General features: G+C 43.3%; 1 protein-coding gene across 1 annotated transcript in view; it reads left to right on the top strand.

Moving 5' to 3' along the window:
* Positions 1 to 22079, top strand: part of cntnap5a (contactin associated protein family member 5a) — a 125343-nt gene extending 103264 nt beyond the window's left edge. The window contains exons 19-24 of the mRNA XM_005475153.4: positions 3295 to 3516; positions 10403 to 10536; positions 14454 to 14541; positions 14641 to 14835; positions 16513 to 16587; positions 19046 to 22079. Of these exons, the coding sequence (XP_005475210.1) occupies positions 3295 to 3516; positions 10403 to 10536; positions 14454 to 14541; positions 14641 to 14835; positions 16513 to 16587; positions 19046 to 19242 (911 nt within the window). The 3' untranslated portion in view covers positions 19243 to 22079. The remainder of the gene's footprint in view (positions 1 to 3294; positions 3517 to 10402; positions 10537 to 14453; positions 14542 to 14640; positions 14836 to 16512; positions 16588 to 19045) is intronic.
* The last annotated feature ends 4971 nt before the right edge of the window (positions 22080 to 27050 follow it).

The raw sequence follows: 27050 nt of genomic DNA, 5'->3' as shown, positions 1-27050 counted from the left end.
CGAAAGGGTCTCCAGTATGAAGAGTTGGACAGCACTAGGCCCCGACATGGTTCACGCCTACTGGCTGAAGAAGCTGACTGCACTCCACGAGCGTCTGGCAGCACAAATGAACCAGCTGCTAGTTAACGAGAGACACCCGGAATGGCTAACCGCAGGTCAGACTGTCCTGATCCCCAAGGACCCCAAGAAGGGACCGGTCCCATCCAACTACCGACCAATAACCTGCCTCAGTACTACATGGAAGCTCCTGTCAGGCATCACATCGGCTAAGATGAACAGGCACATGGGTCAATACATGAGCGGGGCACAGAAAGGGATTGGCAAGAATACCAGAGGCGCAAAACACCAGCTACTGGTAGACAGAACAATCAGCCGAGACTGCAAGACCAGACTGACCAACCTGTGCACAGCCTGGATTGATTACAAGAAGGCCTATGACTCAATGCCCCACAGCTGGATACTGGAATGCCTAGAATTGTACAAGATCAACAGGACCCTAAGAGCCTTCATCAGGAACTCAATGGGGATGTGGCGTACAACACTAGAGGCCAACTCCAAGCCCATAGCACAAGTCACCATCAAGTGCGGGATCTACCAAGGAGATGCTCTGTCCCCACTGCTGTTCTGCATAGGCCTGAACCCCCTCAGTGAGATCATTAACAAGACTGACTACGGATACCGACTACGGAACGGAGCGGTTGTCAGCCACCTCCTGTACATGGATGACATCAAGCTGTATGCCAAGAGTGAACGAGACATCGATTCACTGATACACACTACCAGGCTATACAGCAATGACATTGGAATGTCATTCGGGCTGGAGAAGCTTAGTCGGATGGTAACAAAGAGAGGGAAGGTAGTCAGAACTGAGGGGATCGAACTACCAGAAGGCAACATTGCAGACATAGAGGACAGTTACAAGTACCTGGGGATCCCGCAGGCGAATGGGAACCATGAAGAGGCAGCTAGGAAAGCTGCAACCACCAAGTACCTGCAGAGGGTCAGGCAAGTCCTGAGGAGTCAGCTGAACGGTAAGAACAAGATCCGGGCTATCAACACCTACGCCCTGCCTGTGATCAGGTACCCTGCTGGGGTAATAGGCTGGCCAAAGGAGGAGATAGAAGCCACTGACATAAAGACAAGAAAGCTCCTTACCATGCATGGAGGGTTTCACCCCAAGTCCAGCACCCTGAGGCTGTACGCTAAGCGGAAGGAAGGGGGCCGGGGACTGGTGAGTGTCAGCACCACAGTCCAGGATGAGACAACGAACATCCAAGAATACATTGGGAAGATGGCCCCAACTGACCGAGTGCTCAGTGAATACCTCAGGCAGCAGAAACCCAAGAAAGAGGAGGGAAACGAGGAACCATCATGGAAGGACAGGCCCCTGCACGGTATGTACCACCAGCAGATAGAGGAGGTGGCTGATATCCAGAAATCCTACCAGTGGCTGGACAAAGCTGGACTGAAAGACAGCACAGAGGCACTAATCATGGCAGCACAGGAACAAGCTCTGAGCACAAGATCCATAGAGGCTGGGGTCTATCACACCAGGCAAGACCCCAGGTGCAGGCTGTGTAAAGATGCCCCAGAGACAATCCAGCACATAACAGCAGGGTGCAAGATGCTAGCAGGCAAGGCATACATGGAACGCCATAACCAAGTGGCCGGCATAGTGTACAGGAACATCTGTGCCGAGTATAACCTGGAAGTCCCGAGGTCAAAATGGGAGATGCCCCCAAGGGTGATGGAGAATGACCGAGCTAAGATCCTGTGGGACTTCCAGATACAGACGGACAAAATGGTGGTGGCTAACCAACCGGACATAGTGGTGGTAGACAAACAGAAGAAGACGGCCGTAGTGATCGATGTAGCGGTTCCGAATGACAGCAACATCAGGAAGAAGGAACACGAGAAGCTGGAGAAATACCAAGGGCTCAGAGAAGAGCTCGAGAGGATGTGGAGGGTGAAGGTAACGGTGGTCCCCGTGGTAATCGGAGCACTAGGTGTGGTGACTCCCAAGCTAGGCGAGTGGCTCCAGCAGATCCCGGGAACAACATCGGAGATCTCTGTCCAGAAGAGCGCAGTCCTGGGAACAGCTAAGATACTGCGCAGGACCCTCAAGCTCCCAGGCCTCTGGTAGAGGACCCGAGCTTGAAGGATAAACCGCCCGCAGGGGCGTGCTGGGTGGTTTTTTGTATATAAAAAACAAAACAAAAAACCCCCCATATATATATATATATATATATATGTATACACACACACACACTATATTGAAATGTAGGCAGTTTTCATAGAGCATGAAGGTATTTAGGAAACTGTTAAATTGCAAATGTGATCATAAACAGCTTTTTTGGAACCTGCTCAAATTCCAGATTTCCTGCAACAATAAAAGTTCAGTGAAGCTTTGATGAAGTTAATGCAAACAGTTCCTCAGGTAATGACCCGCACACTGGTGTAGAGGAACCAGATGGTTCTTCGAGTGATGGAAGAGAAACATAGTTTGAGGAATAAAACCACTTCCAGCTGGTCTGAGGTGAACTGGGCAGACCTGTGTATAATAAGTGTAACACAGATATGAGCTGTTACCCAGTGACCATACTATGACTACATTTAAAGCTGAGCTGCTGAATATACTGAATGAAAATCAAATAATACTGTAAGTGAACATTTAGTATTAATAATGCAAATGCAGTTACACTGCAAATGAAAATTCATATAAATGAAAATATGATAATAATGAAAGTGTACTTATTAGCTACCTGCTAGCATTGCGTCACTGTGAAATTTACAGCAGCCTTTATACTGTTATTGTAAGTCTGCAGCTTGTAGCTTTAATAAAGTCAGCATGGGGAAGGACGCTGTTGACCCTCCTCACGGTGCTTCGCAGGCTTGTTTTACGATTGTATGGTCGAGTGTGAGAACCGCAACAGTTTTACACATCAGAGTTGTTTATCGGTCTCTGGGAGTACGGCTGCATTTGTGGGAGAAAAAAAATATTTGTGGGCACGGAGGGGAGCCGTGTGAAGTCTGATAAATTGCCCCGAGTGGTGAAAACAGCACGAATATCATGAAATACTAGAATGAGTTTTGCTGCAGCCTTGCTGTGCTGGATGGACACTAAAGCTGGGCTATTTTTAGGTAAGCAAAGAAATCCAGTTGATACTGAATAAACCACTCCACATCTGAAGGAGCTCGCTGATTTTGTCTCGGTGATTATTTATGTATTTATCTTTAATTAAAGGTTGAATCAGCTCCTAAAAGCATCTCTTCTCTTTTCCCGTGTCTGCACAGAGGTGTCTGTGTCCTTTGACAGAGAGTCCTCAGTCACCTACACCTTCCAGGAGCCCTTCTCAGTGATGCAGAACAGAAGCTCTCAGGCCTCCACCTCCTCCACGGACAGCAGAGCCAGAGAGGACGTGGCCTTGAGCTTCGTCACCTCCCAGAGACCAGCCATGCTGCTCACTGTCAGCACCTTCAGCCAGCAATACATCGCTGTCATCCTGGCCACAAATGGTACGTGTAACACGCAAATATCTACAGTAATTATATATGGTAATGTTGTTGTAGTTGTGTAATCATGTTCTTCTTTGAATGCAAACGTTAAAAACATGAAACATGCTTCTCCTAGACAAAGAAGCCACGCTGAATAACATTTACATCCTTCTCTCTTAAGAAAAACAGCAGTTCTTTCACAGTATGAGAGGAAATATTTATCAGAAACAAACTCATTTTCTTTGTTTTGATTCTGTTTATATCAGGATGGCAGCTGTGAATCAGAGTTGGTCCTGGCTCCGTAGCCCTCTGACTTGCATTCCCTGTGTAATTATTTTAAGTATTTGTTGACCACAGAGCATCCTGGGGTTCTTACAGTTAGTGGATTAAGAAAGTTCAGTAAATGTTTCTTTTACAGTCCAGGTGGTGAATTTGGAGACATAAATGAAGGGTGAGTTCAGTGTTCAGGTGAATTTCTCTAGATTTCACTGTATAACTGTCACATGGTTCATTTCTTGTTTTCAGACAACAGCTGGTTTGCCAGAGTTAACGAGGGGATCAGCTGTAGTAATGGAGGGAGAGGAGGCTACAGTGAAAACAACCTGTTTTCCAAAAGTGCAGCACTTGTGCTGACACAAAGCCTCTTCTGTCTTGGTGCCTCCCAGAGAAGCATTGCACTTTGAATAGGCCTGAGAGTCGAGCGTTATGTAGTGTTACTAATGGGAGTGAGAAGAAAACCATGGTGCCATGCTGGGGCAGGCTTTTTGGGCCCTTTATTGATGAAACCAGTTCTGAATTGAGCGCTGCCACCAGGTCACTGTGTGGAAAACAGGGAGGACAGTAAAGCACAGCTTGAGGCAGGAAAATGGTGGTGGAGCTGTTGGAGTGGAAGGTTTGCACACTTTCTTTGTGAAATGTGTGCAAACATGGGGACAAGAAACACCGTACCACTGTGCTCGGCAACAAGGCTTTCTCCTCCTTTATTTCCTCCTGAGCTGTTAAAGAGGAGGAGGAGGCAGGAGATCAGCTGTGGGACCCCTAAAGGGAGAACTCAAAAGAAGAAGAAGTAGAAATAATACTGAATAGCAAACGACTGTTCTAATACTGCACATTATATATCTGTGTACTGTAGTGTGTGTGTGTGTGTGTGTGTGTGTGTGGGCAGGTTTGGGTCCTAGCAGGCTGAAGGAAACAGTATAAACCTGTCAGTGCTGTTGATCTCACGCAGCAGCATGAAGAACAATAACTGTGATAACAAAATTACATTTATTTATTTATTTGGTACATTTTAGCTGTATCTGTCAAAGCCTACTCACTTTCTCGTGTCCGCTTGGCCACAGATGTATCCACCATCATGTCACCCACTGGTGTTGGACACTGCTATATTATTAAGCATATATGAATGACAGGGTGGAGTGCTAAGCAATCAGCTTGTATATATGGGCAGAATATTCCCCGGGGGGCTGGCACAGACCCACAGACCACCTCAGTCTGGGGTCCAACTGTAAGGGAAACTCAACAACTGCCACCAAAAAGCTGTTTTAGTTAGAAAACTGAATCCATAAACTGAACGGGGACAATACACACACAACTGCTAATTAGTGGTAAGTAACACAGTAATCAGATTACAGCTGGAATTTCATAAAAACTGTATCTTATTGGATGGCCTGTAGTTCATAGCAGGCCGTATTATATGTCAGATTATTCCATTAAAAATGCTCCAAAAGGCTCAAATGGCATAAACACAGTGGTGAGGTCCAGTTCACTGACTCCAATTAACGGAGGCGAAGCCTAGCAGGCAGCTAGCAGCTACAGCTCCCATGGGTGGCAAACCTGTCAGTCAAAGCAAGCACCAGCTAACTTTAAACACTGTCAGTATCCAAATGGAGCTATGAGAAAGTAATCAGCCATACATGAAGTGGAGAAGTGTTCATAGAGGCCAAAACAGCTTTTTGTACCCGTCTGTAAACATGTGTTTAATGTTGTTAACATGGGAGTCAGAGCTGGCTTCTCCCACAGCCCAAAGACATGCTAATTACTCATTAAGTACAAATTGTTTAACAAATGAAATTAAACTGGCTGCAACTGTGGCTGTTTGTGTGGCTCTGGGATTTATTGCTGACCAGTCCAGGGTGCACATCCCTGTTTGCAGCTCCCCACAAACATAAATTCGATAAGCAGTTCAAAGATTTATGGGTGGATGCTTGTTTGTCTGTAACTTTTGCTTTCTAACCCACGTCGTGTATTTGAGCACAGAAATACTTTACTGATGATTTAAGTGTCATCACTGATGAGAAAGGAGGGAAAAGGTCCCACACAGAGTTCAGATACTGGAAAGTCTTTTGTTTCCAGGTTTTAAAAAATGAGTCACTATGCAAAGTACCATCAGATTTATCAAACATGTGTAACCATCTTTGTTTCTCACCAACCTGCACCAATATGTTGGTAAATCAGAATTATTCAACAGCCTTTTAGATTCAGTTTGCATACTATGTGCATACTGCCCTGATTTTTCTATAAAAGCAAACATGTTTCCCTCCAAGCGACGCAAAGAAAGTAGTGACAGTGTCGCGAGAGAGAAATCTGCACCATCCAGGCAAAAAATAAGGACGAAGTCTGGCTACAGAAAATTAAATGATCACGTCTGACGTCCAAGGAAGAAGTCAGAACAAGTGCAGTGTTGCAGTACAAATATGACAACAATGATTATTATTTTAAAGTCTTGTGTATAAATTCTTGAGTCAGCCAGGCTGTCGTTTGTACCCATGGTCCAAGGAACTTTACACTACGACCACATTCAGGTAGGAAAATATGGATAACTCCCAGAATTTTCCATGAATGTACTCGTGATTTGCACACAGCTGTGTGTGTAGGCAGTGTTAGTACACGAGGCCCGTTCTTACAGTATCGTATGTTTTTAAAGTAGAATCCTTATGTATCCACATTGCTTTGACTTCCTGTTCTACGCTGTATTGTTATGGTCTCCATTTGTGTTTGTTTCATGTGTCTCGCTCACTCGTAACCAAAATCTGTATCTGCTGTGGAACTTAATTTGAGTCCGTCAGGAATCTGAAGAAGGATGGCCGGGTGGGGAGGATGGGTGTTTGCTGGTAACAGTAAAGGAGGCGGTGTCAACCACAGCGAAAACTGCTGAAGCTTTGCAAAAGTAGACATGATAGTAGGGGCGTTATAGAAAAAGGATCTGGAGAAATGCATGGATTTATGGAGCAGGACATCAGCTCACCACACCTGTGTTTAAACACAAGCACGCAAAAAATAATGAGGTAGGAAGACTTATGTGATAACACAGGGTTTATCCCACAAGTGGATACGATGGTTCTCTGCTCTCTGCAGCTCAGTTATTGTGACGCTTGTTGGGGTTAAGCACGCCTACCCACAGCATTGGAGGGTGTTAGTTACACAACACCTGTTTTCCTTTCTTTTAACCCCTTTCTGGTATCAGGGAGAACTCCTACATCCCTGTTACCATGGTTACCAAATGATATAATGCATAATTACACAGCAGATTGCTCCCTTGACGGTGAACTGGTTCCAAGTTCACTCAGAGGCTGAGAGCGATTGTGTAAAAAATAGAATCTGCCTAAAGTAGAATGATTTAGTCATATTTCCAGGGCTCTTCAGTTTAGTGCACAGCAACAGTTCACTGCATGAATGTGTGAAGGTCTGTTTGTTGAATGTTGTGTAGATTATGCCGTTGACGCTTGGTGCTTTTGATGAAAGATCAGAGCATGAGAACAGAAAGTCGAGCACATAATTAGTTTCTGCAGGTCACAAAGTTAAATGCAGTCGCGGCAGATCAGCAGGCATCAGCGCCGGCCAACCAGCTGATGGATCGCCCGATACTCTTCTGCAGAGCCAGGCCGGTCACATACAGCATGCACACGAGGGGTGGGCAATATACGCAAATATGCAGTAACAATATCTGTGAAGATATAGAAAAACCTTTGTGATGCCTGCAGCTTGTAGGCAGCAAATGCAGAAACCAGATTTCCCAGTTAGCTGCTGTCACTGGTCACACACTCCCTGACTGTCTGCAGCAGCAGTATAGTTTAACAGTGGCGCCACAGCGGTGACACAAGTATAAAGTAACTGCTGAACACTTTAGTTTAACAATAACTAAAGTCACTCAACCCTGTAACTCATCAGGAGTCTGTAAAATCGTGTCACATAATAAAAAGCTTATGTGGGAAGTTGTATCTTTGTTAAATCTTGGGTCCAACTTTTGAAGCAGCTGTTTAAAGTACTGCTTTTCTATTATATGTAACTGCATCCTTAATTTCCATCCCCCATTTCACTTCCTGTCATATGGAGTGCAGCTAGCGAGCGCTCCACTGACACTCTGAGGAGTCATTTGTTTACATTTGGGTGGCACATCAGCAGCTGCTGGGATCTCCTCCCTGTGAGTCTGGTTCTCCTCAGCTGAGTGTTGGAGCGTTCTTTCCACCTTTAGTAGGAACAATATTTTGCAAATGAGGTTGTTGGAATGATTGTCCGAGGCTGACGTGCAGCTCTTTCTTGCATTAGGGAATGTAAACAAATGGCACTGCGGTGACAGCTCTATGTGACATTTTCACATCATGTTCAAATGTATTCTCATCATATTCCAGATGATATGATTGTGAAGTTGGACCCTTTACACATGTACAAGACACGGACGTGGTGACAGCACTTCTTTATTTTGACATTTGGTTTACTGATATTTTACAATGGGACACAGACACTCCCGCTCCGCTGTCACGTCCGCTCTCCTCCCTCTCCGACTGTCACTGTGAACATATAAAGAGTCACAATCACATTCACATCCCAGCATACCTGTTCACCCCGCCCCTGCGCCGCCCCGGGCGCTCACTGCGTCACCCCTCCTCTGAAGCCGGCCAGAGACCACACCCACACCCACGCCACAATGATATAATGTTATATGATGGTCTGTCTCTCTTCCATTGTTAATCGCCTTTTTCTCACACCACACTACTTTCTGCAGTACAGTACTGTTCAGCTGATGCTCTCCAGAGTATGGTACCACAGTGTGTCCAGCACTGCTTTGATGCAGACAGAGGGGGCTGTACCTGTAGGAGTTAGCAGCAGCAGCTTTATAGGCTGATCAGCCTCCATTACTGCAGAACAGCTTTAAACTCTTAACCCGTGTTGTGTTCCCTGAAAAAGGCCTTTGTGTATAATTCTGAAATGTACATTATTTTACAGTTTGGGGTAACCTTACCTTTTTTTTAACCGCTGGCTGTTCAACACTTTGTACCATTTCAAGCTGTTCATTGGACTTGCACAACTTGAATTGCAATAAATAACTGGGAGAATTGGGGTGTTGTAAAGCATTTGACCAGTAGTGTTTATGGCAGGGCCGGTAGGTCCATCGTCTTTCTTTAAAACCAGAGTTTAATTTGAAATGTTTCTCCTCACATAAAAGGTCTTGAGTAATCAGCCCCATCTTATCTTAAAGACCTCATAGTACCATATAAACCCAGCAGAGCACCTAACTCTCAGACTGCTGGTTTACTCCTGGTTCCTGGGATATCTACAAGTAGAAGGGAGGCAGAGTCTCCAGCTTTCAGGCCCCTCTTCTGTGAAATCCCAGATTGGAGTCAGGAAACAGACAGCCTCTCTACTTTTAAGATTAAGCTTAAAACTTTCAGTTTACTTAACTGTATCCTTCCTTACACTGCAATAGGCCTACAGGCTGCTGGGGGCTTCCCATGTCACCAGTTTGCCCAGCTGTTTCTGGAAGTCCCACAGGATCTCCTAACATCTACTGTAGCAGTGCTATTTATCACGTACAACTTTAATTCACTTTAAATAAATTGTGGGACTGAAATAAACGCTGTCTGGACACAGACTGAAATTTAGGATGGTTACTGTTAACCTACTAATGTTACTATCCGGTATAACATTCATCACATGATGTTAGCTTAAGCTTTAGATAATATTAGACATTGCTCATATTTTAGCCTGAGAACAGTCATTTCAGCGACACCAGCTGAGCTCCACTGTTTGACTTGGTTCCTGGAGGAAAAGGTCCTTGCATACGTTACAGCGTATCACCTCAGAGTCTCCGATTTTCAGATTCAGACACAACAAAGACCTCAGAGCTTTAAGCTAACAGCCACGCTACATCCTAACCTGCAAGTGCCACATTGAGTGGCATGAGTGACACCTCTGTGCAGTTTTTAGCCAGAGCCCTAATCTGCTCTTGTGTGTTAAACCTGAGCAGCCAAATTGCATGGGTCTCTGTAAACAGTGAAGGGCAGGGGAGACACTTTATCCACAGTGACCTTCCTCTGTTGGAGCACTCTCAGGATCTGAAATGAATCACAACACAAAGCCCTTCACTTACAGACTGGGAATTGTAATATTGACCTAGCTCCACTTGACAATGCATAGCTTTCTGACTCTTTGATCTGGCAGCGAGTGAGTGTGTGTGTGTGTGTGTGCGTGTGTGTGTGTGTGTGCGTGCGTGCGTGCGTGTGTGTGTGCGTGCGTGCGTGTGTGTGTGTGTGCGCGTGTGTGTGTGTGTGTGTGTGTGTGTGTGCGTGTGTGTGTGCCTGGCCCGGGGAGGGGGGCTGAGCACATATTGACTTGCTCAGTTTTCGGAGCAAAGAGCTATGAGATAAATATTTGCAGACTCTCGAGAGTAACTGAAGAAGCTTGGATATAGTGGTGTATTTATAAATAGGCAGTCCCATTCTTGCAGCAGACAGGTGTATTCTCTTATCTTATCACCCATTAGAATGCAGTGTACACATATTTGAATCCTGGTAATGTTATATGTACAAGATTACAGGATTTAGACCTGTAGATTCCAAGTTTTCATCAAACACTGAGCACAAGATGAAGCGTCGTATTGCTCTGTGACATTTTATGCTTTGTTTTCCAGGGAGTGTGCAGATCTGGTATCACCTGCAGACAGACAAGAAACCGGACGTGTTCACTCCCACCCCGAGTAATCTGGCAGATGGACGTCTTCATCGAATCAGAATCCACCGAGTCGGCAAAAACCTCTACGTACAGGTCAGTAACACTGGTACAGGACGTCCTGCATATGGACGTGCTGTCTCATAGAGCATGGTTGCATAGTAGAGAGTACAAATAAAGCACACAGTATGATTAAAGTGAGCTTTCCAAACCTTACAATGAGTTATTAAATCCTGTGTGTGGAACCATACGGAATAACCAGGTGAGTTCTCACGTGCTGCAGCCAGGTGTTCCTTCAACCTGTTCACACTGAGATACTCAACAACTTAGGAACTAATGACTCTCCACTATCTGGCCTGCACAGTCCTCACTTTACTCCATGCTTATCTCTGTCAAGCCTTCATGGACACTTACAGATTTAGTATTTATCTGTCATTCATGCAACACAGGTATGACACGGAACTGGAAGAGTCACAACAAAAAGCTTGGTGGAGTTTGGATGTTCTCCCTGCTCCTGTGCAGGCTCTCTGTGGGCACTCCAACCTACACTCCAAAGACACACATATTAGATTAAGAGGTTAGACAGTGGCTGTGATGTATGTAAAGTGCTTGCAGTGTATAAGCATGATGTGAGTATAGGGCTAAGGGTGATTTGTGTTAGGTGCTTTGAGTGGTCATTAAAAGTAGAATAGCATTGCATAAATGGTAGTAATCATTTTCTGTTCAATCACATATCACAGTCTGTCTGCTAGATAAAGGTACAGTGACTCCTTATCCTAAAACGTTTTAGATTATCTGGGTTTTTTATATATTGTGACCTATTTTCTACAATAAATTACTAAATTTTGTGTTATTCAAAGTTAACATGAGGATAAGATGCACAGCAGTCTGTTGTATCCATGCTAGCTGTTCTGTTACATCAAGAGTAGCATTCATCAAATGGCATTTAAGCTGATGATGCTCGTTAGTATCACTTACCAAATTCAGTGTATCCTGACTTGGCTAAATGCACAAAGGGCAGCAAACCTCAGAGCTGCAGCAGTGCAGGTTAGCTGATCACAACTTGTCCAGAGAGAAAACTAATCCACTGGACTCATATAACTCTGTGAGTAATTCCCCCCACTGCACTGAATCTTCTCCCAGTTTGACTCATAAGTGTGAGGAGTGAAATACAATATTCTTTGGGAGAGGTTTTTTGATAATACACATTAAATTTACCCGGGGAGGCCTTAAACCAGAGCAGGTGACCTGGATCCCATGAAATACAATATGACCCCAAAATGAAAAAGACTAAACCTAACTAACTTCAAAGAGCAGCAACATCCACCATACACCATCTTTATGTGAACTCAACACTGTTTATTTGCATCCAGTGGCAATTTTATTTATACAGCACATTTCATTGTGATAAACATTTCATAGAAGATAAACACACATGTAGGTTTTGTCTTTAAAATACCAGTTAAACATGTGCATGTGCACGCACACATCCAGAGTTACTGAGTGGAGACCTGTGAGGACAGAAAGGGTGGAGTATGTTTTTGAGTATATGCACAGATGTAATTTACACAGGTCAGCAGGTGCTCGTCCAAGAAGGGGCCCTGAAAGCACCCTCAGCACACTTGGATCTAATCCTGGGAACAGGTAAAAGACCTGCAGCTGATGACCTGAGAGGTCTGACTGCAGGTCCATAATGTGCTGAGGCCACACCGATGGAAGCTTCATCAACTAATACATGGATTTCAAAGTTAACTCTCTGACTTCAGTATCAGGGTGATGTGGTCAGATTTCCTTGTATGAGTAAGAAAAGTTGTCTTAGGCGAGTAGAGTAACCTGCTTGGCACGAAGGCATGAAAACATTTGTAGGTCAGTTTGAAATTACATTTTCTAACTTTTGATATATTTGTATTGATTCCAAAGTTGCTCACTGTGTTTAAGAGACAGGGATGGTAAATATGTGATAAACAATAATATCTTAAAGGTTTCTAGACATCCAACAGTTAATATTATTGATACAACTGATGAGTCTTTGAACAGAGGTTAGATTACCAGAGGAATATGATGTGTTTTTTAACTGCCTAAGGATATAATATATAATTTGAATTCTGTATGATAGTGCTGTACCAAGCAGACACATGTGAAGGTTAGAAAGTAATGGACCAAGGACTGACTGACTGAGGAGCCCTCATTGAATTTTTGTTTGTGCAAATCTAAAGCTAATAATTGAAATATATAAACTTCTACACTTCAGCTGTGATGAGAACCAATCAATAACCAGACTGAATAAAACAACTGAACCATCAGGTCATCTTAATGCGTGCTCACTCATCCAGGTAAGTAAATCCTAAAAGGTTCTGTTCATCTGGACGGGCCGTTTTCACTCATCCAGGTGACGTCTTCAGTCTCAGCTGACTGCAGGTTTCCAACCTTAGAAACAGGACATTTGTACAATGACTGAAACCAGCACCACTGAGGGGACAATGGGCTGTTTCGTTAATATGCAAATTGTCATGACCATTGTTCAACAACCACTGATCAAAGCCCATTGATCATTGGTCAGCCACATTTAGACCATACACAGAGTTCCTGCAGACATCAACACAAGACGTTCAGTATCTGTCGCCTGCTGTTACAAACGACCCGTTCAGTGGAACAAAATTGAACATCCAAAAATTCTGTTCTGTAGGGCAGCGGTGCCCAACCTTTTTTGCGCCACAGACCAGTTTATGTCCAACAATATATTTATGGTGTTGCAGATAAATACAACAAAATAAAACCAGTACTGGTACCAAAAAAAAAAAAGTAGAAGATCTATTCATAACACACGGGAAAAGACCCAGGGAAACTGAGTTAGCGATATAAACGATTTAAAAAAAAACAACGATAAAAACCCTGAAAATCATAATTTCACACCCAAACCTGAACTCTCGCGGCCCGGTACCAAACCACTCATCCGTGGCCCGGGGGTTGGGGGCTGCTGCTGTAGGGAATCCTTTCAGTTTCCTCTGACTCCTCCTTTCTGGTAATTCTAAAATGGTAATTGATGTGAGGTAGATAAAGTGTCGTACATATGTTGCAGGTATTTCTCTTCTTTGTTGCATTGGCAGTTTTCACTTTACCATCGCACTCTCGTTCTTTTCTGCAATAAAAAGTAAAGTCCATGCCTTGCTGCGCCACTGTTTTCCTGCTTGAAAGGGATTCAGCTGATTGTAGTTCAAGTGCAAGCGGAACCAGTGAGATGAAGTGACAGGCAACCAGACGGACAATCCCAAGGAATCGAACTAATGTCCCGTGGAACATTCCCATCCCAATTATCCTTCAGGATTTTCTAGTACAGAGCAGATTCATGGTTCCATAACTTGCGTCATGGTGCTGGTCCTGGCTGGGGCGTCTGTTTGAGTCTTAGTCAGGTTTTAAATAACTTTTTCACATAGGTCCGGTAGGTGTGGATAGCTCTCTTCACCTAATAAATGAAATCATCATTTAACCGTGTTGTGTATTTACTCAGATGATCTTAGTCTAATGTTTAAAGTTATTTGATGATCAAGAACACCTAAGTGTGACAAACATGCAAAAGAAAATTAAGAAATGAGGAAGTGGGCAGATACTTTTTACAGCACTGTAGCTATTTGAGTGAAACAATGTAACCAACATGACTGGATTGTTTGACAAATGGACGAGACAGCAGGATTGAACTATTCAGCATCTTCATGTAAAGAGGAAAGGTGTGCACATCAGTTTGCATATGTGCTTCTGCAGGCACTTTTCATGCAATAGTAAACTGAAATCCTACACTTTTATTGCACTTCACCATGTTAAGCGATTAATCTGAGTCAGCATGATGGCACAGGGGTACAAGGTCAAATTCACTTCAGAGCTACCTGTAGGGAGAGCTGGTTTCATGTGAGGCTGCAGTGAACACAGAGATCGCTCTTGCACTGAGCTGCATTTGCAGCTGCTGGGTTGAATTTCTTGTAATCACCTTGTTATCTGATTTCTTTCTATCCAACCAGATCAACCAGGACATCCACAGGAAGTACACGCTGTCATCTGATGCAGAGCTGATCCTCATACGATCGCTAACGTTAGGCAAAGTCGCCAGTAAGTCACTGTGCAGCTGTAATCAATAATTCTCATTCGGCATTTACCAAATGAAGCCGAGCGAGAAGCATTTCTCACTTCTCGGCTGTGTCTTTGTAGGAATGGAGCATTTTGATGAGGAAGTGATACAAGGAGCTTCTAAAGGATTCATTGGCTGCCTTTCCTCAGTCCAGTTTAATCATGTGGCACCACTGAAGGTAGCGCTGACCAATCGCGGAAGCTCATTGGTCACCATCCGTGGTCCGCTGGTCCAATCAAATTGTGGCGCGCTAGCTGAGTCACATACTCTGCAAGGTAAGACATCCACATCCATGACACTGATGATCTATTTATTTAGACTCACAAACACACGAGCTGATTGTTTCTCTCTGTTAATGCTGAGTCTTTACAGCCCTTTGAGGAAATTGTTGCTGTGATTTGTTTCTATATAAATAAAATCAAACTAAAGTGATTTGAGAAAGGTTTGGATAGCTTTTTCCCTTAATTAATGAAACTATCAGCTGTGCAATTATTCGTAAATGGAATAAAAGTAAAAGGACCATCTATTGTCCTCGGTCTGGAGCTCAGAATCAACATCTTGTCTCGTGGGCTGAGACTGAACATGTGAATCGTAGTGGATCAGCCCAAAATCACACAGAAGTAATGATCTAAAGCCAGCTGGGACCGCAGTCACCACCGTTGGCAACACTACGGCGTCATGGATGGAAATATTGCAGCCCCCACAAAGTCCCCTTCCTCAAGAAGCCACAGCGTAAGTTTGCCAGTGAACATCTAAAATGTTCAGAGAAGGCTTGGAACAAAAGTATTGTGAAACCAAAACCGAGCTCTGCTGAGTGTGAGCCAAACAACACCATCGTCCCCAGAGTCCCGATCCATCCTACGGTGTGTCAGAGATGTGTTACTCTCCAACAAGTGTTTCTACCACAGACCAAGTCGTGTTTTTCTTGGGGATCACATACTCGTTTCTCTCAGTGACGTGCAAACCAATTTATAACTTGAGTAGCTGATGTCCTAGTGTTCTTCACCACCAGTATGTCACCTGTTGTGGGCAGTTTATTCCCATCTGTAGCCTTTTACAGTCCCGTGCATAGCCTACAAATAACAATTAAATCATTATGCAGAGCGATACTGTGACAATCCTGATACAGCCATCGTGCTATAAAGCAAAGGAGGAACTGCAACAACTAAATCAAATCCCTCGTAACTTCTTCTGTCAGCGTTTCTCAGACACGAGCAAAGCACTGCAAGTGTTCTGACACTGGATGCAGGAAAACCTCTGCTTTATATGCGCCTCAGGTCAGAGCTAAAGAGTTACTGTTTCATTTTGTGATCGTTAGGATCATATTTCCATAACAATCTGGTTAATTTTATTCACAATGTGGTTAGCATTAGCATTGGATTTGATCTTATGGACCCTCTCTGTAGGGTTTGTTAACTTTAAGAGCAGTATAGTAGCACTGGTTTCCATATTTGCTTTTTTCCTGAGCCGGCTTTTTGCTCACACTGATCAGTTTTAAAGAAAATGACCCAGACCCACATGTAAAATAGTTTCTCGTTTGCCTGAAGTTCAGACAGAAGTGCACAAAGACAGCTGTTCTTTTCACTGGACTGGATGTGTTACACAAACGTTGGCTGATGTTACAGCGGTCCAACAAGCCAAAGAGCTATAAACCAAACAGAACATGATCACAGTAAGAAAGCTCACTAACTGGATTGTGTAAATTAGGAATTCCAGGGTAGTACTGCGGTTTAAAATCATTTTCAGAAGCAGAGAAATTTAAATAGACTGTGTTTGTCTTTGCCTCTCATGAGAATCAAGGGGCAGGAACCTGAAATGAACCAAATATAATCATCACGTCATGGACTGTACTGCAGCACACCTCACTTCACAGGAGAAGACGACAGCTAGTCATTAAAGAGAAGTCGACATGTATGAAAATGATGATGTTTCTCTTTGTTTCTGCTCTGCAGATCAGGCTGTAAATGCAAATAAAGACAAAGAGCAGCGTGCCGGCAGCACCCAGAAGGATTTGGCTGTAATAGCAGGTCTGTGCTGTGCTCGTGTTTTTCCTTTGCTTAATTGAAAATGAGTCCCAGCTGTTTGCCATTTGTCATTCTCTCCATTTGGCTCCGTCTTAATGCCTTTTCCTTATCTCTCGATAACTCGGCCCCAGCTCGAGCTTATTGTCATGATCGTGTCTTAAACCTTGTTTTTATTTGAAAGGAAACTTGATGCTGTAATGTGTGCTTTCTGAACAAGAAAGCATTTCAAATCCATATCTACATGTCTCCAGATGATATTACTTATAAAGCCTATCAGAGGCCCTATAACTGTGATTATCTTTAAGTAATTAGCAGGATCACAAAGTGTTCAGTCTCTGAGGCACTGTGCCTGTTTCAGATAACACCTCTGTCATTTGCTTGTTTGCTTCATATGCATCTGTTCTGCTATCTGTAAGGTAAATATGAAGACAGAACAACATAAAGGCTGGAATAAGGACAATTTAATTTAAACTTTGTTAATTAACCTGTTTTATCTGATCTGTTAAATTACAACCAACAAAGAGTGAAGGAAGCAGTCTCCCGGGGTGAACGTGAGACAGTTTCTTGGCCCAGACCAGTTTCCAGGCAACCATCAGAGACTCCAAGGTGTTACTGAGCCCTCAGATTCACCACAGACACATGACAGTGTTGCAGTCTTTTCATCAGGCTCTTGACAAGAAGACAAATCAGTACATTTCCCAACTAAAGTCACATTATTCAATCGCAGTCAGAGGATTATATCAAGGTAAAGTCAGCTCCAATCAATAAATGATACGATAGCTTTATTGTTAAGAACATTTATTTCATTCAACTTTAAATCTTTAGTTTAGTTTAGCTCTTTTGAAATTTGACATCATCTCTTTCTTGTGGCTGCAGATTAAATTATGATGCATCCTGTTTTCTTTAATTATCTTTGTAAATCATGTCTAATCAGTGTAGTTTGTCACAGGAGGACTGCAGTCTCATTTGGTTCTCATTTCAAAGGCACAAAGGGGATTCTACAATCCTGAATGAATTGTCTGGCTACTTATTTTGAGTTATAATTCATTCATTTAAAATTTCACTCACAAAATGTGTGAAAGAGTGACTCGTTTTCAAATATCTTCATGATCAAACTCATTGTCAGACCAGGTGGACTCACCTAAAGCTTATTTTACAGTTTTAGGGAAAGTAATTTAGTAATTTCACCATCGTTTGTAAAATGTGTCTGGATCGTTTTTACCAAACTTGCTGAGAAATAAACAGATAATAGCTTTGGTCAGATGGGGGGGGCTCTTATCCACACAGTTTGTATTTATGCAGACTATACATACAGGCTCAAATATATACATATATCCGTTCGCAAGGTAGCGTTAGCTTAGATTAACCGTCTACAAGCTCCTGGGATCATTGTGACATTTAACCACTCTTCTTATTTATATTGTCTTGGTCTTCTGGCACAGACCCAGCTTTTAAGCACAAAATGAGGTCACAGCCAGGGTTTGGGGAAGGCCTACAGTAGCTAGTTGGTTTGAGGTGGGTTAGTTAGTCCCACCACTTTGTACCAGTGGTAGCAAAGCAGTCCTACAGCGTGATGTATCAGCATCACGCTGTAGGACTTGGCAGTTGGTACAGTGTCACTGCGTATGAAAATGATCATCTTTATCTTGTTTGACTCCAGAAGGCTTTTGGCTCGTCCGTGTGGGCAGCTGTAAATTCCAGTCAGATTCAAAGTTGTTGATTTTGGAGCAGGCTTCTCTCTCTGTCAGCGCCCTCTTGGTGTAAAACTCACTGTGGACAGGGATGCTGTTCCAGCAGTCCTTCGCAGTCTTGGTGGTTCTTTGGTTTTTCCTGAATATTCTAACCAGTTTGTGTGTTCTCCCAGACCTGTGGGGACACATCCAAATAAGTTGTACTTGTGTGAAGTCATTTTAACTAATGATGCTGGAAACTGAAGTCCTGAAGATGCAGAAAGAATCTGAAGAAACAGCCTTTGTCCTTATGTATTCACTGAGTTACCTTTGGGATCAATCCAGTGTCAAACTAGTCCTTTTTATGCTGCCATAATAAACATAGATGAACTACCAGCTGTACAATAGTCAGTCGAGATCACTAACAAGTCATTAGACCTTGGCCTTGTGTTCACACACTGGAACCTTCAGCATCACTTATTCGGATATTTGAGTGTACGCATACGTCTGTGTAGAGAAAATCTTGTGCTCTCAATACTTTAAAGTCATTAAATGTTAATGCGGTTTAATTATTCCATCCTTGGAAGGAACTGTTCAAAGAAATCATTAAATCAGAAACCAAACGTGCAGTAAACCACCCTTTAAAGTGGCTCATGGTGGCCGGGCTGTGTTCCTCTGTCCACATGTGTGCAGGACTAAACATGTGAATACTGCTAACACTCCTACACTACTTAAATCTGAGACCACCAACACCGCCATCATCTAATGTCCCTTCCCTGCGTCGTTTCCAGGTGTGGTCACTGCAGTGGTCTTCATAACCGTGTGCGCACTGGCTGTGGTGATCCGCCTGGTCTACCAGCAGCGGCGGGCCCAGAGGAGCAGCGGCAGCATCAAAGAGGAGCACAGACACAGCATGTACACAGACTACAGGACTGAGCTGCACCTCCACAACCCAGTCAGAGACAGCGTGAAGGAATACTACATCTGACTGAGGCGTGCAGCCGATGTCACAAACTTACCTCTTTCTTCTAAAGGACTCACAGGTGGACGTGCTGCCGCAGGATTTCTTACAACACTGCATATCTCCGCCCTGGAAGTTCCCCAGGGACACTGCAAAAGTCAGCAGACTCCAATCCACTCTCAATGCTCCTGTAAAAGCAAGTGGCTGAATCTTTGCAGCTCTTAGTGTATTTGATGTTGGTGAAATTGTCAGAATCAAGCTGCTGTGGTTTCCGTCATTGCGAAATGTGTAAAGCAAAAGTCGATTCGTTCTGAGGGGTGAAAGTGGGGGCGTGGACGAGCGGCGAGCGTGAAGCTCCCGACTGTCCTGAATGTGCACAACAATATTTCCACATTTCAGTGGGACTCACTAAATTGTATTTGTTAGTCAGGAAATGTAGGCAAGGCCTGTAAGATATGCATCCATCCGCTGCTCTCTATTTGTTTTTCCACTGGGGGTGAATGTCGCAGAAGCAAAGGGACAATACTGCCTACACTGTATGAGTGCCTAATTTGCATATTTGTTTTGATTTGAACAAAGTTCTTCGTGTGACCCTCACAGACGCAGGCACATTTTCCTAGAAAAGAGCTCATTGTCATTCCGAGCCACGCTGCAGGAAACAGAAGAAAATGGGAATTTCACAGAATTTCATCGTCTCTAGAGCGCGGCCGTTAGCGATGGGTGACCATCGCTAACATTTCTTTCACCAGGCTGTTTACCACTACACTGTTGTTAGCAGCGTGGAAACTGACAGATAGAACAGTCCCACAGATTTAGAGTCTTTGTTGATGAGTGAGGGCCTCATTTATCTGCAGAAAGAAAATAATAATAATACTGACCATGATAATAAAAACTGATAGTGTGCCCACGCGCTGTCTTTACCACAGTACAGCGTTCAACAAATCATGAAGTTACCCTCAGCACATAGACGGGGGTCTACACACCCACATGGGTGAAAGAAGTGACCACAATAATCCCTGTTTGTATTCTGTTATGTTGTAAACTTTCCCAGATTCATATCGAGGAGCCTCTCAGCTCATTTCTGTCTCAGACGAGCTGCTCGAGCTCCTTTAACCCATTTTCACACACACAGGTGTGACCAGCACAGAGTGAGGCTGCTGTGCTCACAGCCACAGCCGTCCTACTTCTCACACAGACGTGTCACATATGTAAGGGATGGATGTAGCCACCATGGCATCCTTTTGGATAGCCTCATGCTGAGCACTGAGCAATCAATCACACTGTAAACCCTGTTTTATTCTTTGTTTGATTCAACTTCAGTCTTCTAGTTTCTCTCTGCAGCCAGGCCCCGAGGACCAGCCCCCTGCTGGCCAACAATGAACATCTTCCTTTGCGTGACTCTTCAGTCTTTTATATAAACATGACCACAACATGACCACACTACATGTTATGTGGATAAATGAACACTTGGCTCGGTGGAATTTGGGATCTTTATCTGACGTTTTTACTTTCATGTGACAACAACAAATCTTACAAACTTGATATTAACAAGGATGCAAAAAAAGCTGATAGATGAGGCCCCGACTGTCAACAGCGAGTGTTGCAAGTGTTTTTGTTCATAATGAAGGAGATGCAATATGTAAAAAAGGTGTGAATTGTGTCATAAAAGTAGCAGAAATAAGAAAATAACTGAGAGAAATGTATTATTTAAAGCAGTTATTTATGCCAAGACTAAAGGGTATAATTATCAAGCAGAGGGTCCATGTGAAACACCACAGGCAGCCAGAAGCAGCAGTTACAACCCTGGGAGCTTGTGTTCTGTAACATACAGACAGTAGTTTACTTCATACGACAAGTTTTGGGTTTACAGAAATCAAAGTAACCGAGAGCAAAATCACAGCAGCACGTTTGCGAGGTTTCGTCCCGTGGAGGAGAACGTCCGAATTTTGCTGGGAAATGTCTGGAAATTTTTTCATAGCAGCATCACTTGTGGAGCATCAAACCTGTAGTGCAGAAGTTTAATCTGGCTTGTATTTTAGAGCACTAACCGGCAGTGCTTAGAGCTTTTTGCATAAAAGAAGACGGCCAATATCATACCAGATGGAATTAATTTATTTTCAGATTTACTGGGAGTGAAATGGTACGTTTCTGTGTCTCAAATGGAAATGTGAAAAAGGAAAATTAAAGGATGGATGAAAATGGAGACTACTTTGCTTTTTTAGATCCTTGCTTCTAGTGGGCACGAAGGAGATGCCAGAGAAAACAAATCACGTTATCTAAATTTCAAAAGCAGCCTTTTGAGCCAGTTCTGCATTATCATACTGATCTCATTATCCGCTGGGCTCAGCTGCTCTCTGGCTGCATACCTGTCTTTGTCACCATCAGTTATGCTTTGAACTTAACGGGCTAAACGTAAAGGTTAAGTCCAAAGAAAAGCTGACAGGAACACGGCCGTTTATTTAGCATCTTGTCATGAACTAAAGTGTTCATTCTCCTGGGATCTAAATGTCAGAATAAAATGTTTAAAAAACAAAGCAGTGAGATTTCCCTCACGTAAAAATGTTTGGACCAATGCAATGATGAATACAAAGACTGGAGCTCCAGCTGCAACAGCTAAAGATGACTGAACGTGATGAAGGACAGCGGTGTGGCTGAGCCCGTGTACCCTCTCTGTGCATGTCCTCCAAATATGCCTGAAGATGATTCCCATATTTGTGAATGAATACATACCTCTCAGAGAGTTTCAGTTACACTGCAATGGGTAATATCATGTGGTCACTTCTTAATGATTTGTATAGCTGCGGTTTTATTAAGAATCTATTGTATAGATGTATAATTTAATAATAAAAGTCAATATATTGTTATGTTTTGTTGTAAAATGGCTTCACTTCTCAACCTTAAAGGTAATGTTTGTCACTTCCTGTGTGGTAGTTTAACACCTCGCTTTAACTTAATGCCCAAAACATCTGCATTAAACCGATATCCACAGAGGATCAAACAGGGCTGGGCAGCACTAACACACTGTGCAGTGAGTCAGTCTGAGTTTGGTTTTAGGTCATTACTGTTACATCCTCATTTACAAAGGGGCCTGGAAAATGCCTCGTAAGGAAACGGGATGAGGCTAGAAAGGACGGCACACATCTGGACGTCTTAACTGAAAGTTTCAGTCAAGACGTTACAGAAGCCAATGTTAACGTACAGTTACATTGTAACCTTGGTTCTCTGAGTGAGAGACTATCTCTCCACTCGTAGTGGAGTGGAGAGATAGTCTTGATGTGATAGAGAACAGGCTTTTTGTTTGATTATTGAGCTGTTTATGCTTCTGTACCTTTGGCTAACAAGGACAAAGTTCAGTCACAGTTTTAGTATTGATCAAGATGAGCGACAGATTACAGGCAGTAGGATGTACAGCATGGCATCATCTCTCTGTCTGTGCCCAACCACACAAGGTCAATTTATTGGAGGCCTCCATCTCTCACAGTGTGAAGAAAGATCAGGTCTGAATAGAGAACTGTTCCAGAAAAACACACCGATCAAAGCTGAATAGTCATCACTATAGTGTTTGTTTGTTTGTTTTATGAAAATGTTTAATGACAGTTGTTGATTGTTACAGCTTTCAAAAAACAAAATTAAGAGAGTGTTTTCTTGGAAGAACTTTCTCATACTGGTGTGGTTTCTCTTATAACTTTGTTCTTCAAGCGATTCCCAGTTGGGTTCAGACGAGGACTCTGGGATAATGCTTTGATTATCTCAGCATTCTCAGCTTCAAGGAAGAGCTTTAGCAGTTTTGCAGTGTGGCTTGGTGCACTGTGTCGCTTGCTGTTTGGAAGTTGATGTTCGGGAAGGAACAGTAAAGGAGGTTCTCAGAAACAGTGAGTACATACAAACTCACTACAGTGATAGTTGGATCAGTTCTGTCCACAGTATGTGCTCCTCAGAGAAGGATGAAAGCTTTCAGTCACTCTGTTGATGAACTGGCACTAGGTTTCAACAGATATTACACACAGGCTTTCCTTATCTCAATTTTTTCTTATTAGCATTTTGAAGTTTATGAAGTATATTTATATGTCTGGACACTGGCAACAAAAGTGTAACATTTGAGTAATGTTGCACAAAATAGCTGTTGGAAGACTGATAATCAATTAGGTCAATTAGTAACAAGCTTGTGTATAAAAGAGCAGAAAGTCTTTCAGACTTGAGGATGGAGAGGGGCTCAGCCCTCTGTGAGACCCTGCATCAGCAGCACAGATGGCTACAATCTTCAGGCCCTGAGGGAGCATTAGAGGGACTCTATACTGGATTTCTTATTTCAGAAAAAACATTGCAAATGACATTGTGTACTGCTTTCCAGACCCGTGGCACACTGAAAAAAATGGGTGTATTACGAAACAACAAATGAGACAGCGAACTGCAGCTGAAATCTGATATCAAGCATCAGTGGGAAACCACTGGATGTTCAAAAGTACAGCAATTTCTTTCCTCAGTTCTCACATACTTGGAGTGATGTTGAAATAAGAGGTGATGCAACACAGTGTGAAGCGTGCCCCTGTTCCAAATTCTGAAAATTGTTCCTGCCATCAAATTAAAAATGAGCATTTATCTTTCAGCACAGTTACATGTTAGAAAACAAATAGAAATGCACAATCTATCACCGACTGCTGCACCTGGAGAACAAAAACTAAGAAAATACACAGATATATGAATCAACAATCTTCTTATAGTGTGTATGAGCGAGTGTATGAGTGCCTGTGTCTTTCTCACAAATGTACTTGATAATGATGGTGGGAAGCTGCAGCGATGTTGAAGCCTGGAGGCAGACAGAGATGGGACCAGGACAACGGCACCATCCGAAGCCCCAAAGAGGACCGAAGGGTGGAAGCCAAAGGGTGAGAGGACCAGAGACAAGGGCCAGCTGACCCTGCTAGAGGCTGGCCCCCCTGCTATGAGTTGATAAGCCCAGGACTACACCCGGCACCCAGCACTGTTTGTACCTTATTAAAATGTAAGATATAAATGTCTGTAACTATATTTTAGACATGCAAATTTTGAAGGGGGGCAGTATTTTTTGAGAATATTCACTGAAGGCATCCTCAGAGGGGATTAAACACCTCTATATTAAAAACTGGTGATAAAAAGCAATGAATCAGCTCAATAACTCCTGGAGGCTGCTGTTCACTTAGTTGGCACCTTTACTGGTGAAAAATGGCACACAGGATCAGGGTAGGAGCTGCATTTACTTCCTCTCGTCATTGGAATTATATAAGCCCAAGTTTGCAAATGTCTGGAGTTTTATTCACAATTATACACAAACAGTATTAAAAATGTATTCATTTACTGCAATGGTCAGTATAATTGGAGCAGTACACAAAATACATTTCCTCTACTAACGTATACAATTAGTGTAAGTGGCCATTACAAGAAAACCAACTGACTCTCTGAGTGAAGCAACTAAACTTATGCAAATAAATTTATGCTTATTGATTCAAAACTGCCACTAAAAATATTTTATATAAACTGTCTGGTATATGTTGTTCCTGCCACTCCAGGTGCCCGTGTCGTGTGCACAGGCAAAAGCAAATACAACTTACAAGAGTACAAAAGTGTTCATAGCAAGAAAATAGGAAAGTGTCAACTTTGCTGTGCTCCCCAGTATTTTGATAATGGCTGTGCAAAGTTTAGATCAATAAGATCTTCAGGCACCGGGCTGCAATTATAAATGAAACACTCTTGGAGCAAAGCCGTGTACGCATCTGACCTTCTTCTCACAATTATGTCTCAAATATTTCTATATGTACAGTGTTCTAATAAAGAAAAGTTGAATAATAATGAAATGTGCCATCCTGGTGTTTTCACAGTTTAGTGTTGCTTTGTGCAAAAGAAGAAACTGCTGAGAAACAGTGTGGTAAATACCCACACCTCTATGACTTCTCCCCTGACACTGTGGGTGTGTCAACACTTGCAAGTTAGCCGCTAGCATGCTCATTAGTGAGCACTGTGTAAATAAACAGCTTACACTTTCTCCAACGATCTATATGTGCCAACGATAGTTTTTTGTGCAAAAAGTGGGAAACTATAACAATATTGATGTTCTCAGCACATAAAGATCCCACAGCTCGTAGGGACGTAGATCGATCAGTAAATTGAGAGCTTAACTTTTACACTCAGCTCTCTCTTCACCACAACAGACCGGTACAGTGTCCACATTGCTGCGGCCACAGCACCAATCCGTCTGTCAATCTCCCGTTCCCTTCTCCCGTCACTCATGAACAAGACCCCAAGATACTTAAACTCCTCCACTCGGGGCAGGAGCTCGTTCCTGACCCGGAGTGGGCACTCCACTCTTTTCATGGCCTCAGATTTGGAGGTGCTGATTCTCATTCCCACCGCTTCAGACTCAGCTGCGAACCATTTCAGTGCGAGCTGGAGGCCATCACCCGATGAAGCCAACAGAACCACATCATCTGCAAAAAGCAGAGATGAGATCCTGAGACCACCCAAGTGAAAGCCTTCTGCCACTTGGCTAAACCTAGAGATTCTGTCTATAAAAATTACGAACAGAATCTGTGACAAAGGGCAGCCTTGGCGGAGTCCATCACCCAAACGAGTCCGACTTATTGCCGGCCATGCGGACCAAACTCTTACAACAGCTGTATAAGGATCAAATGGCCTGTAGCAATGGGCCAGACACCCCATACTCCCGAACCACCTCCCATAGCACACTCTAAGGGACACGGTCGAATGCCTTCTCCAAGTCCACAAAATACATGTAGACTGGTTGGGCAAACTCCCATGCACCCTCAAATATCATTGAGTGGGTAAAGAGCTGGTCCAGTGTTCCACGACCTGGACGAAAACCACATTGTTCCTCCTGCATCCGAGGTTTGACTAATGGATGAACTTTCCTTTCCAGCACCCTGGCATAGACTTTCCAAGGGAGGCTGAGGAGTGTGATCCCCCTACAGTTGGAACACACCCCCAAGTCCCCCTTCTTAAGAATGGAAACCACCACCCCGGTCTGCCAATCTAGAGGTACCGCCCCTGATCTCCACGCAACATTGTGGAGGTGTGTCCCCCTCATCCCCAGAAACTGCCTCCTCCATGGAAGACGTGCCAGTGGGATAAAGGAGGTCCTCTAAGTATTCCTTCCACCGCCCGACAATATAGTCCATTCAGACTCAATGTTCCCAGTCTCCCTTGGAATGCTGTTGAAGCTCTGTTGGAGGTGTGCGTTGAAGATCTTACAGACAGGGGCCTCTGCCAGGCGTTCCCAGCACATCCTCACTATTCGTGCCTGTCCAGCGTCCTCCCCTGCCACCTGATCCAACTGTTGACAGCTCAGCCCCTCTCATTACCCGAGTGTCCAGAACATATGGCCGCAGGTCTGGTGATACGATTACAAAATCAGTCATCGAGCATAAAGTCATCAGTTTAAAGTCATGAAATCAAATCTACTGACTGACTGATTGACGTTTTTTTCTAGTCATAATTCTTAACTTTAGAATGCAAAGACAGTGGATGACTGCTGAATGATCAAAATATCATTATGTGCATACATTTTCTTTTAACTCACTGTTACTACTGGTTGTTTTGTTAGGCTTAGGCAACAAATTAATGTGGCTTAAAACAGCTGCACACGGGACTCAAACCCTGTTCTTCTGGGTCCAACTCTATGCTGACAGTTTCCTCCTCCACTAAACCTTTACTCAATAACATAACTGTCCTTCCAAAAGACAATATCCCTTAAATACAAAAAAAAATTAAAGCTTAACTCATGAAAACCTCATTTTTAATTGTTTCTGCACACAGACCTTGTTGCTTTACATTAAGTTCACCTC

The sequence above is a fragment of the Oreochromis niloticus genome, linkage group LG16 (genome assembly GCF_001858045.2).
Source record: "Oreochromis niloticus isolate F11D_XX linkage group LG16, O_niloticus_UMD_NMBU, whole genome shotgun sequence".
Taxonomy (NCBI): domain Eukaryota; kingdom Metazoa; phylum Chordata; class Actinopteri; order Cichliformes; family Cichlidae; genus Oreochromis; species Oreochromis niloticus.
Note: the sequence above shows the minus strand (reverse complement) of the source record. Positions and strands in the feature narration are given on the sequence as shown.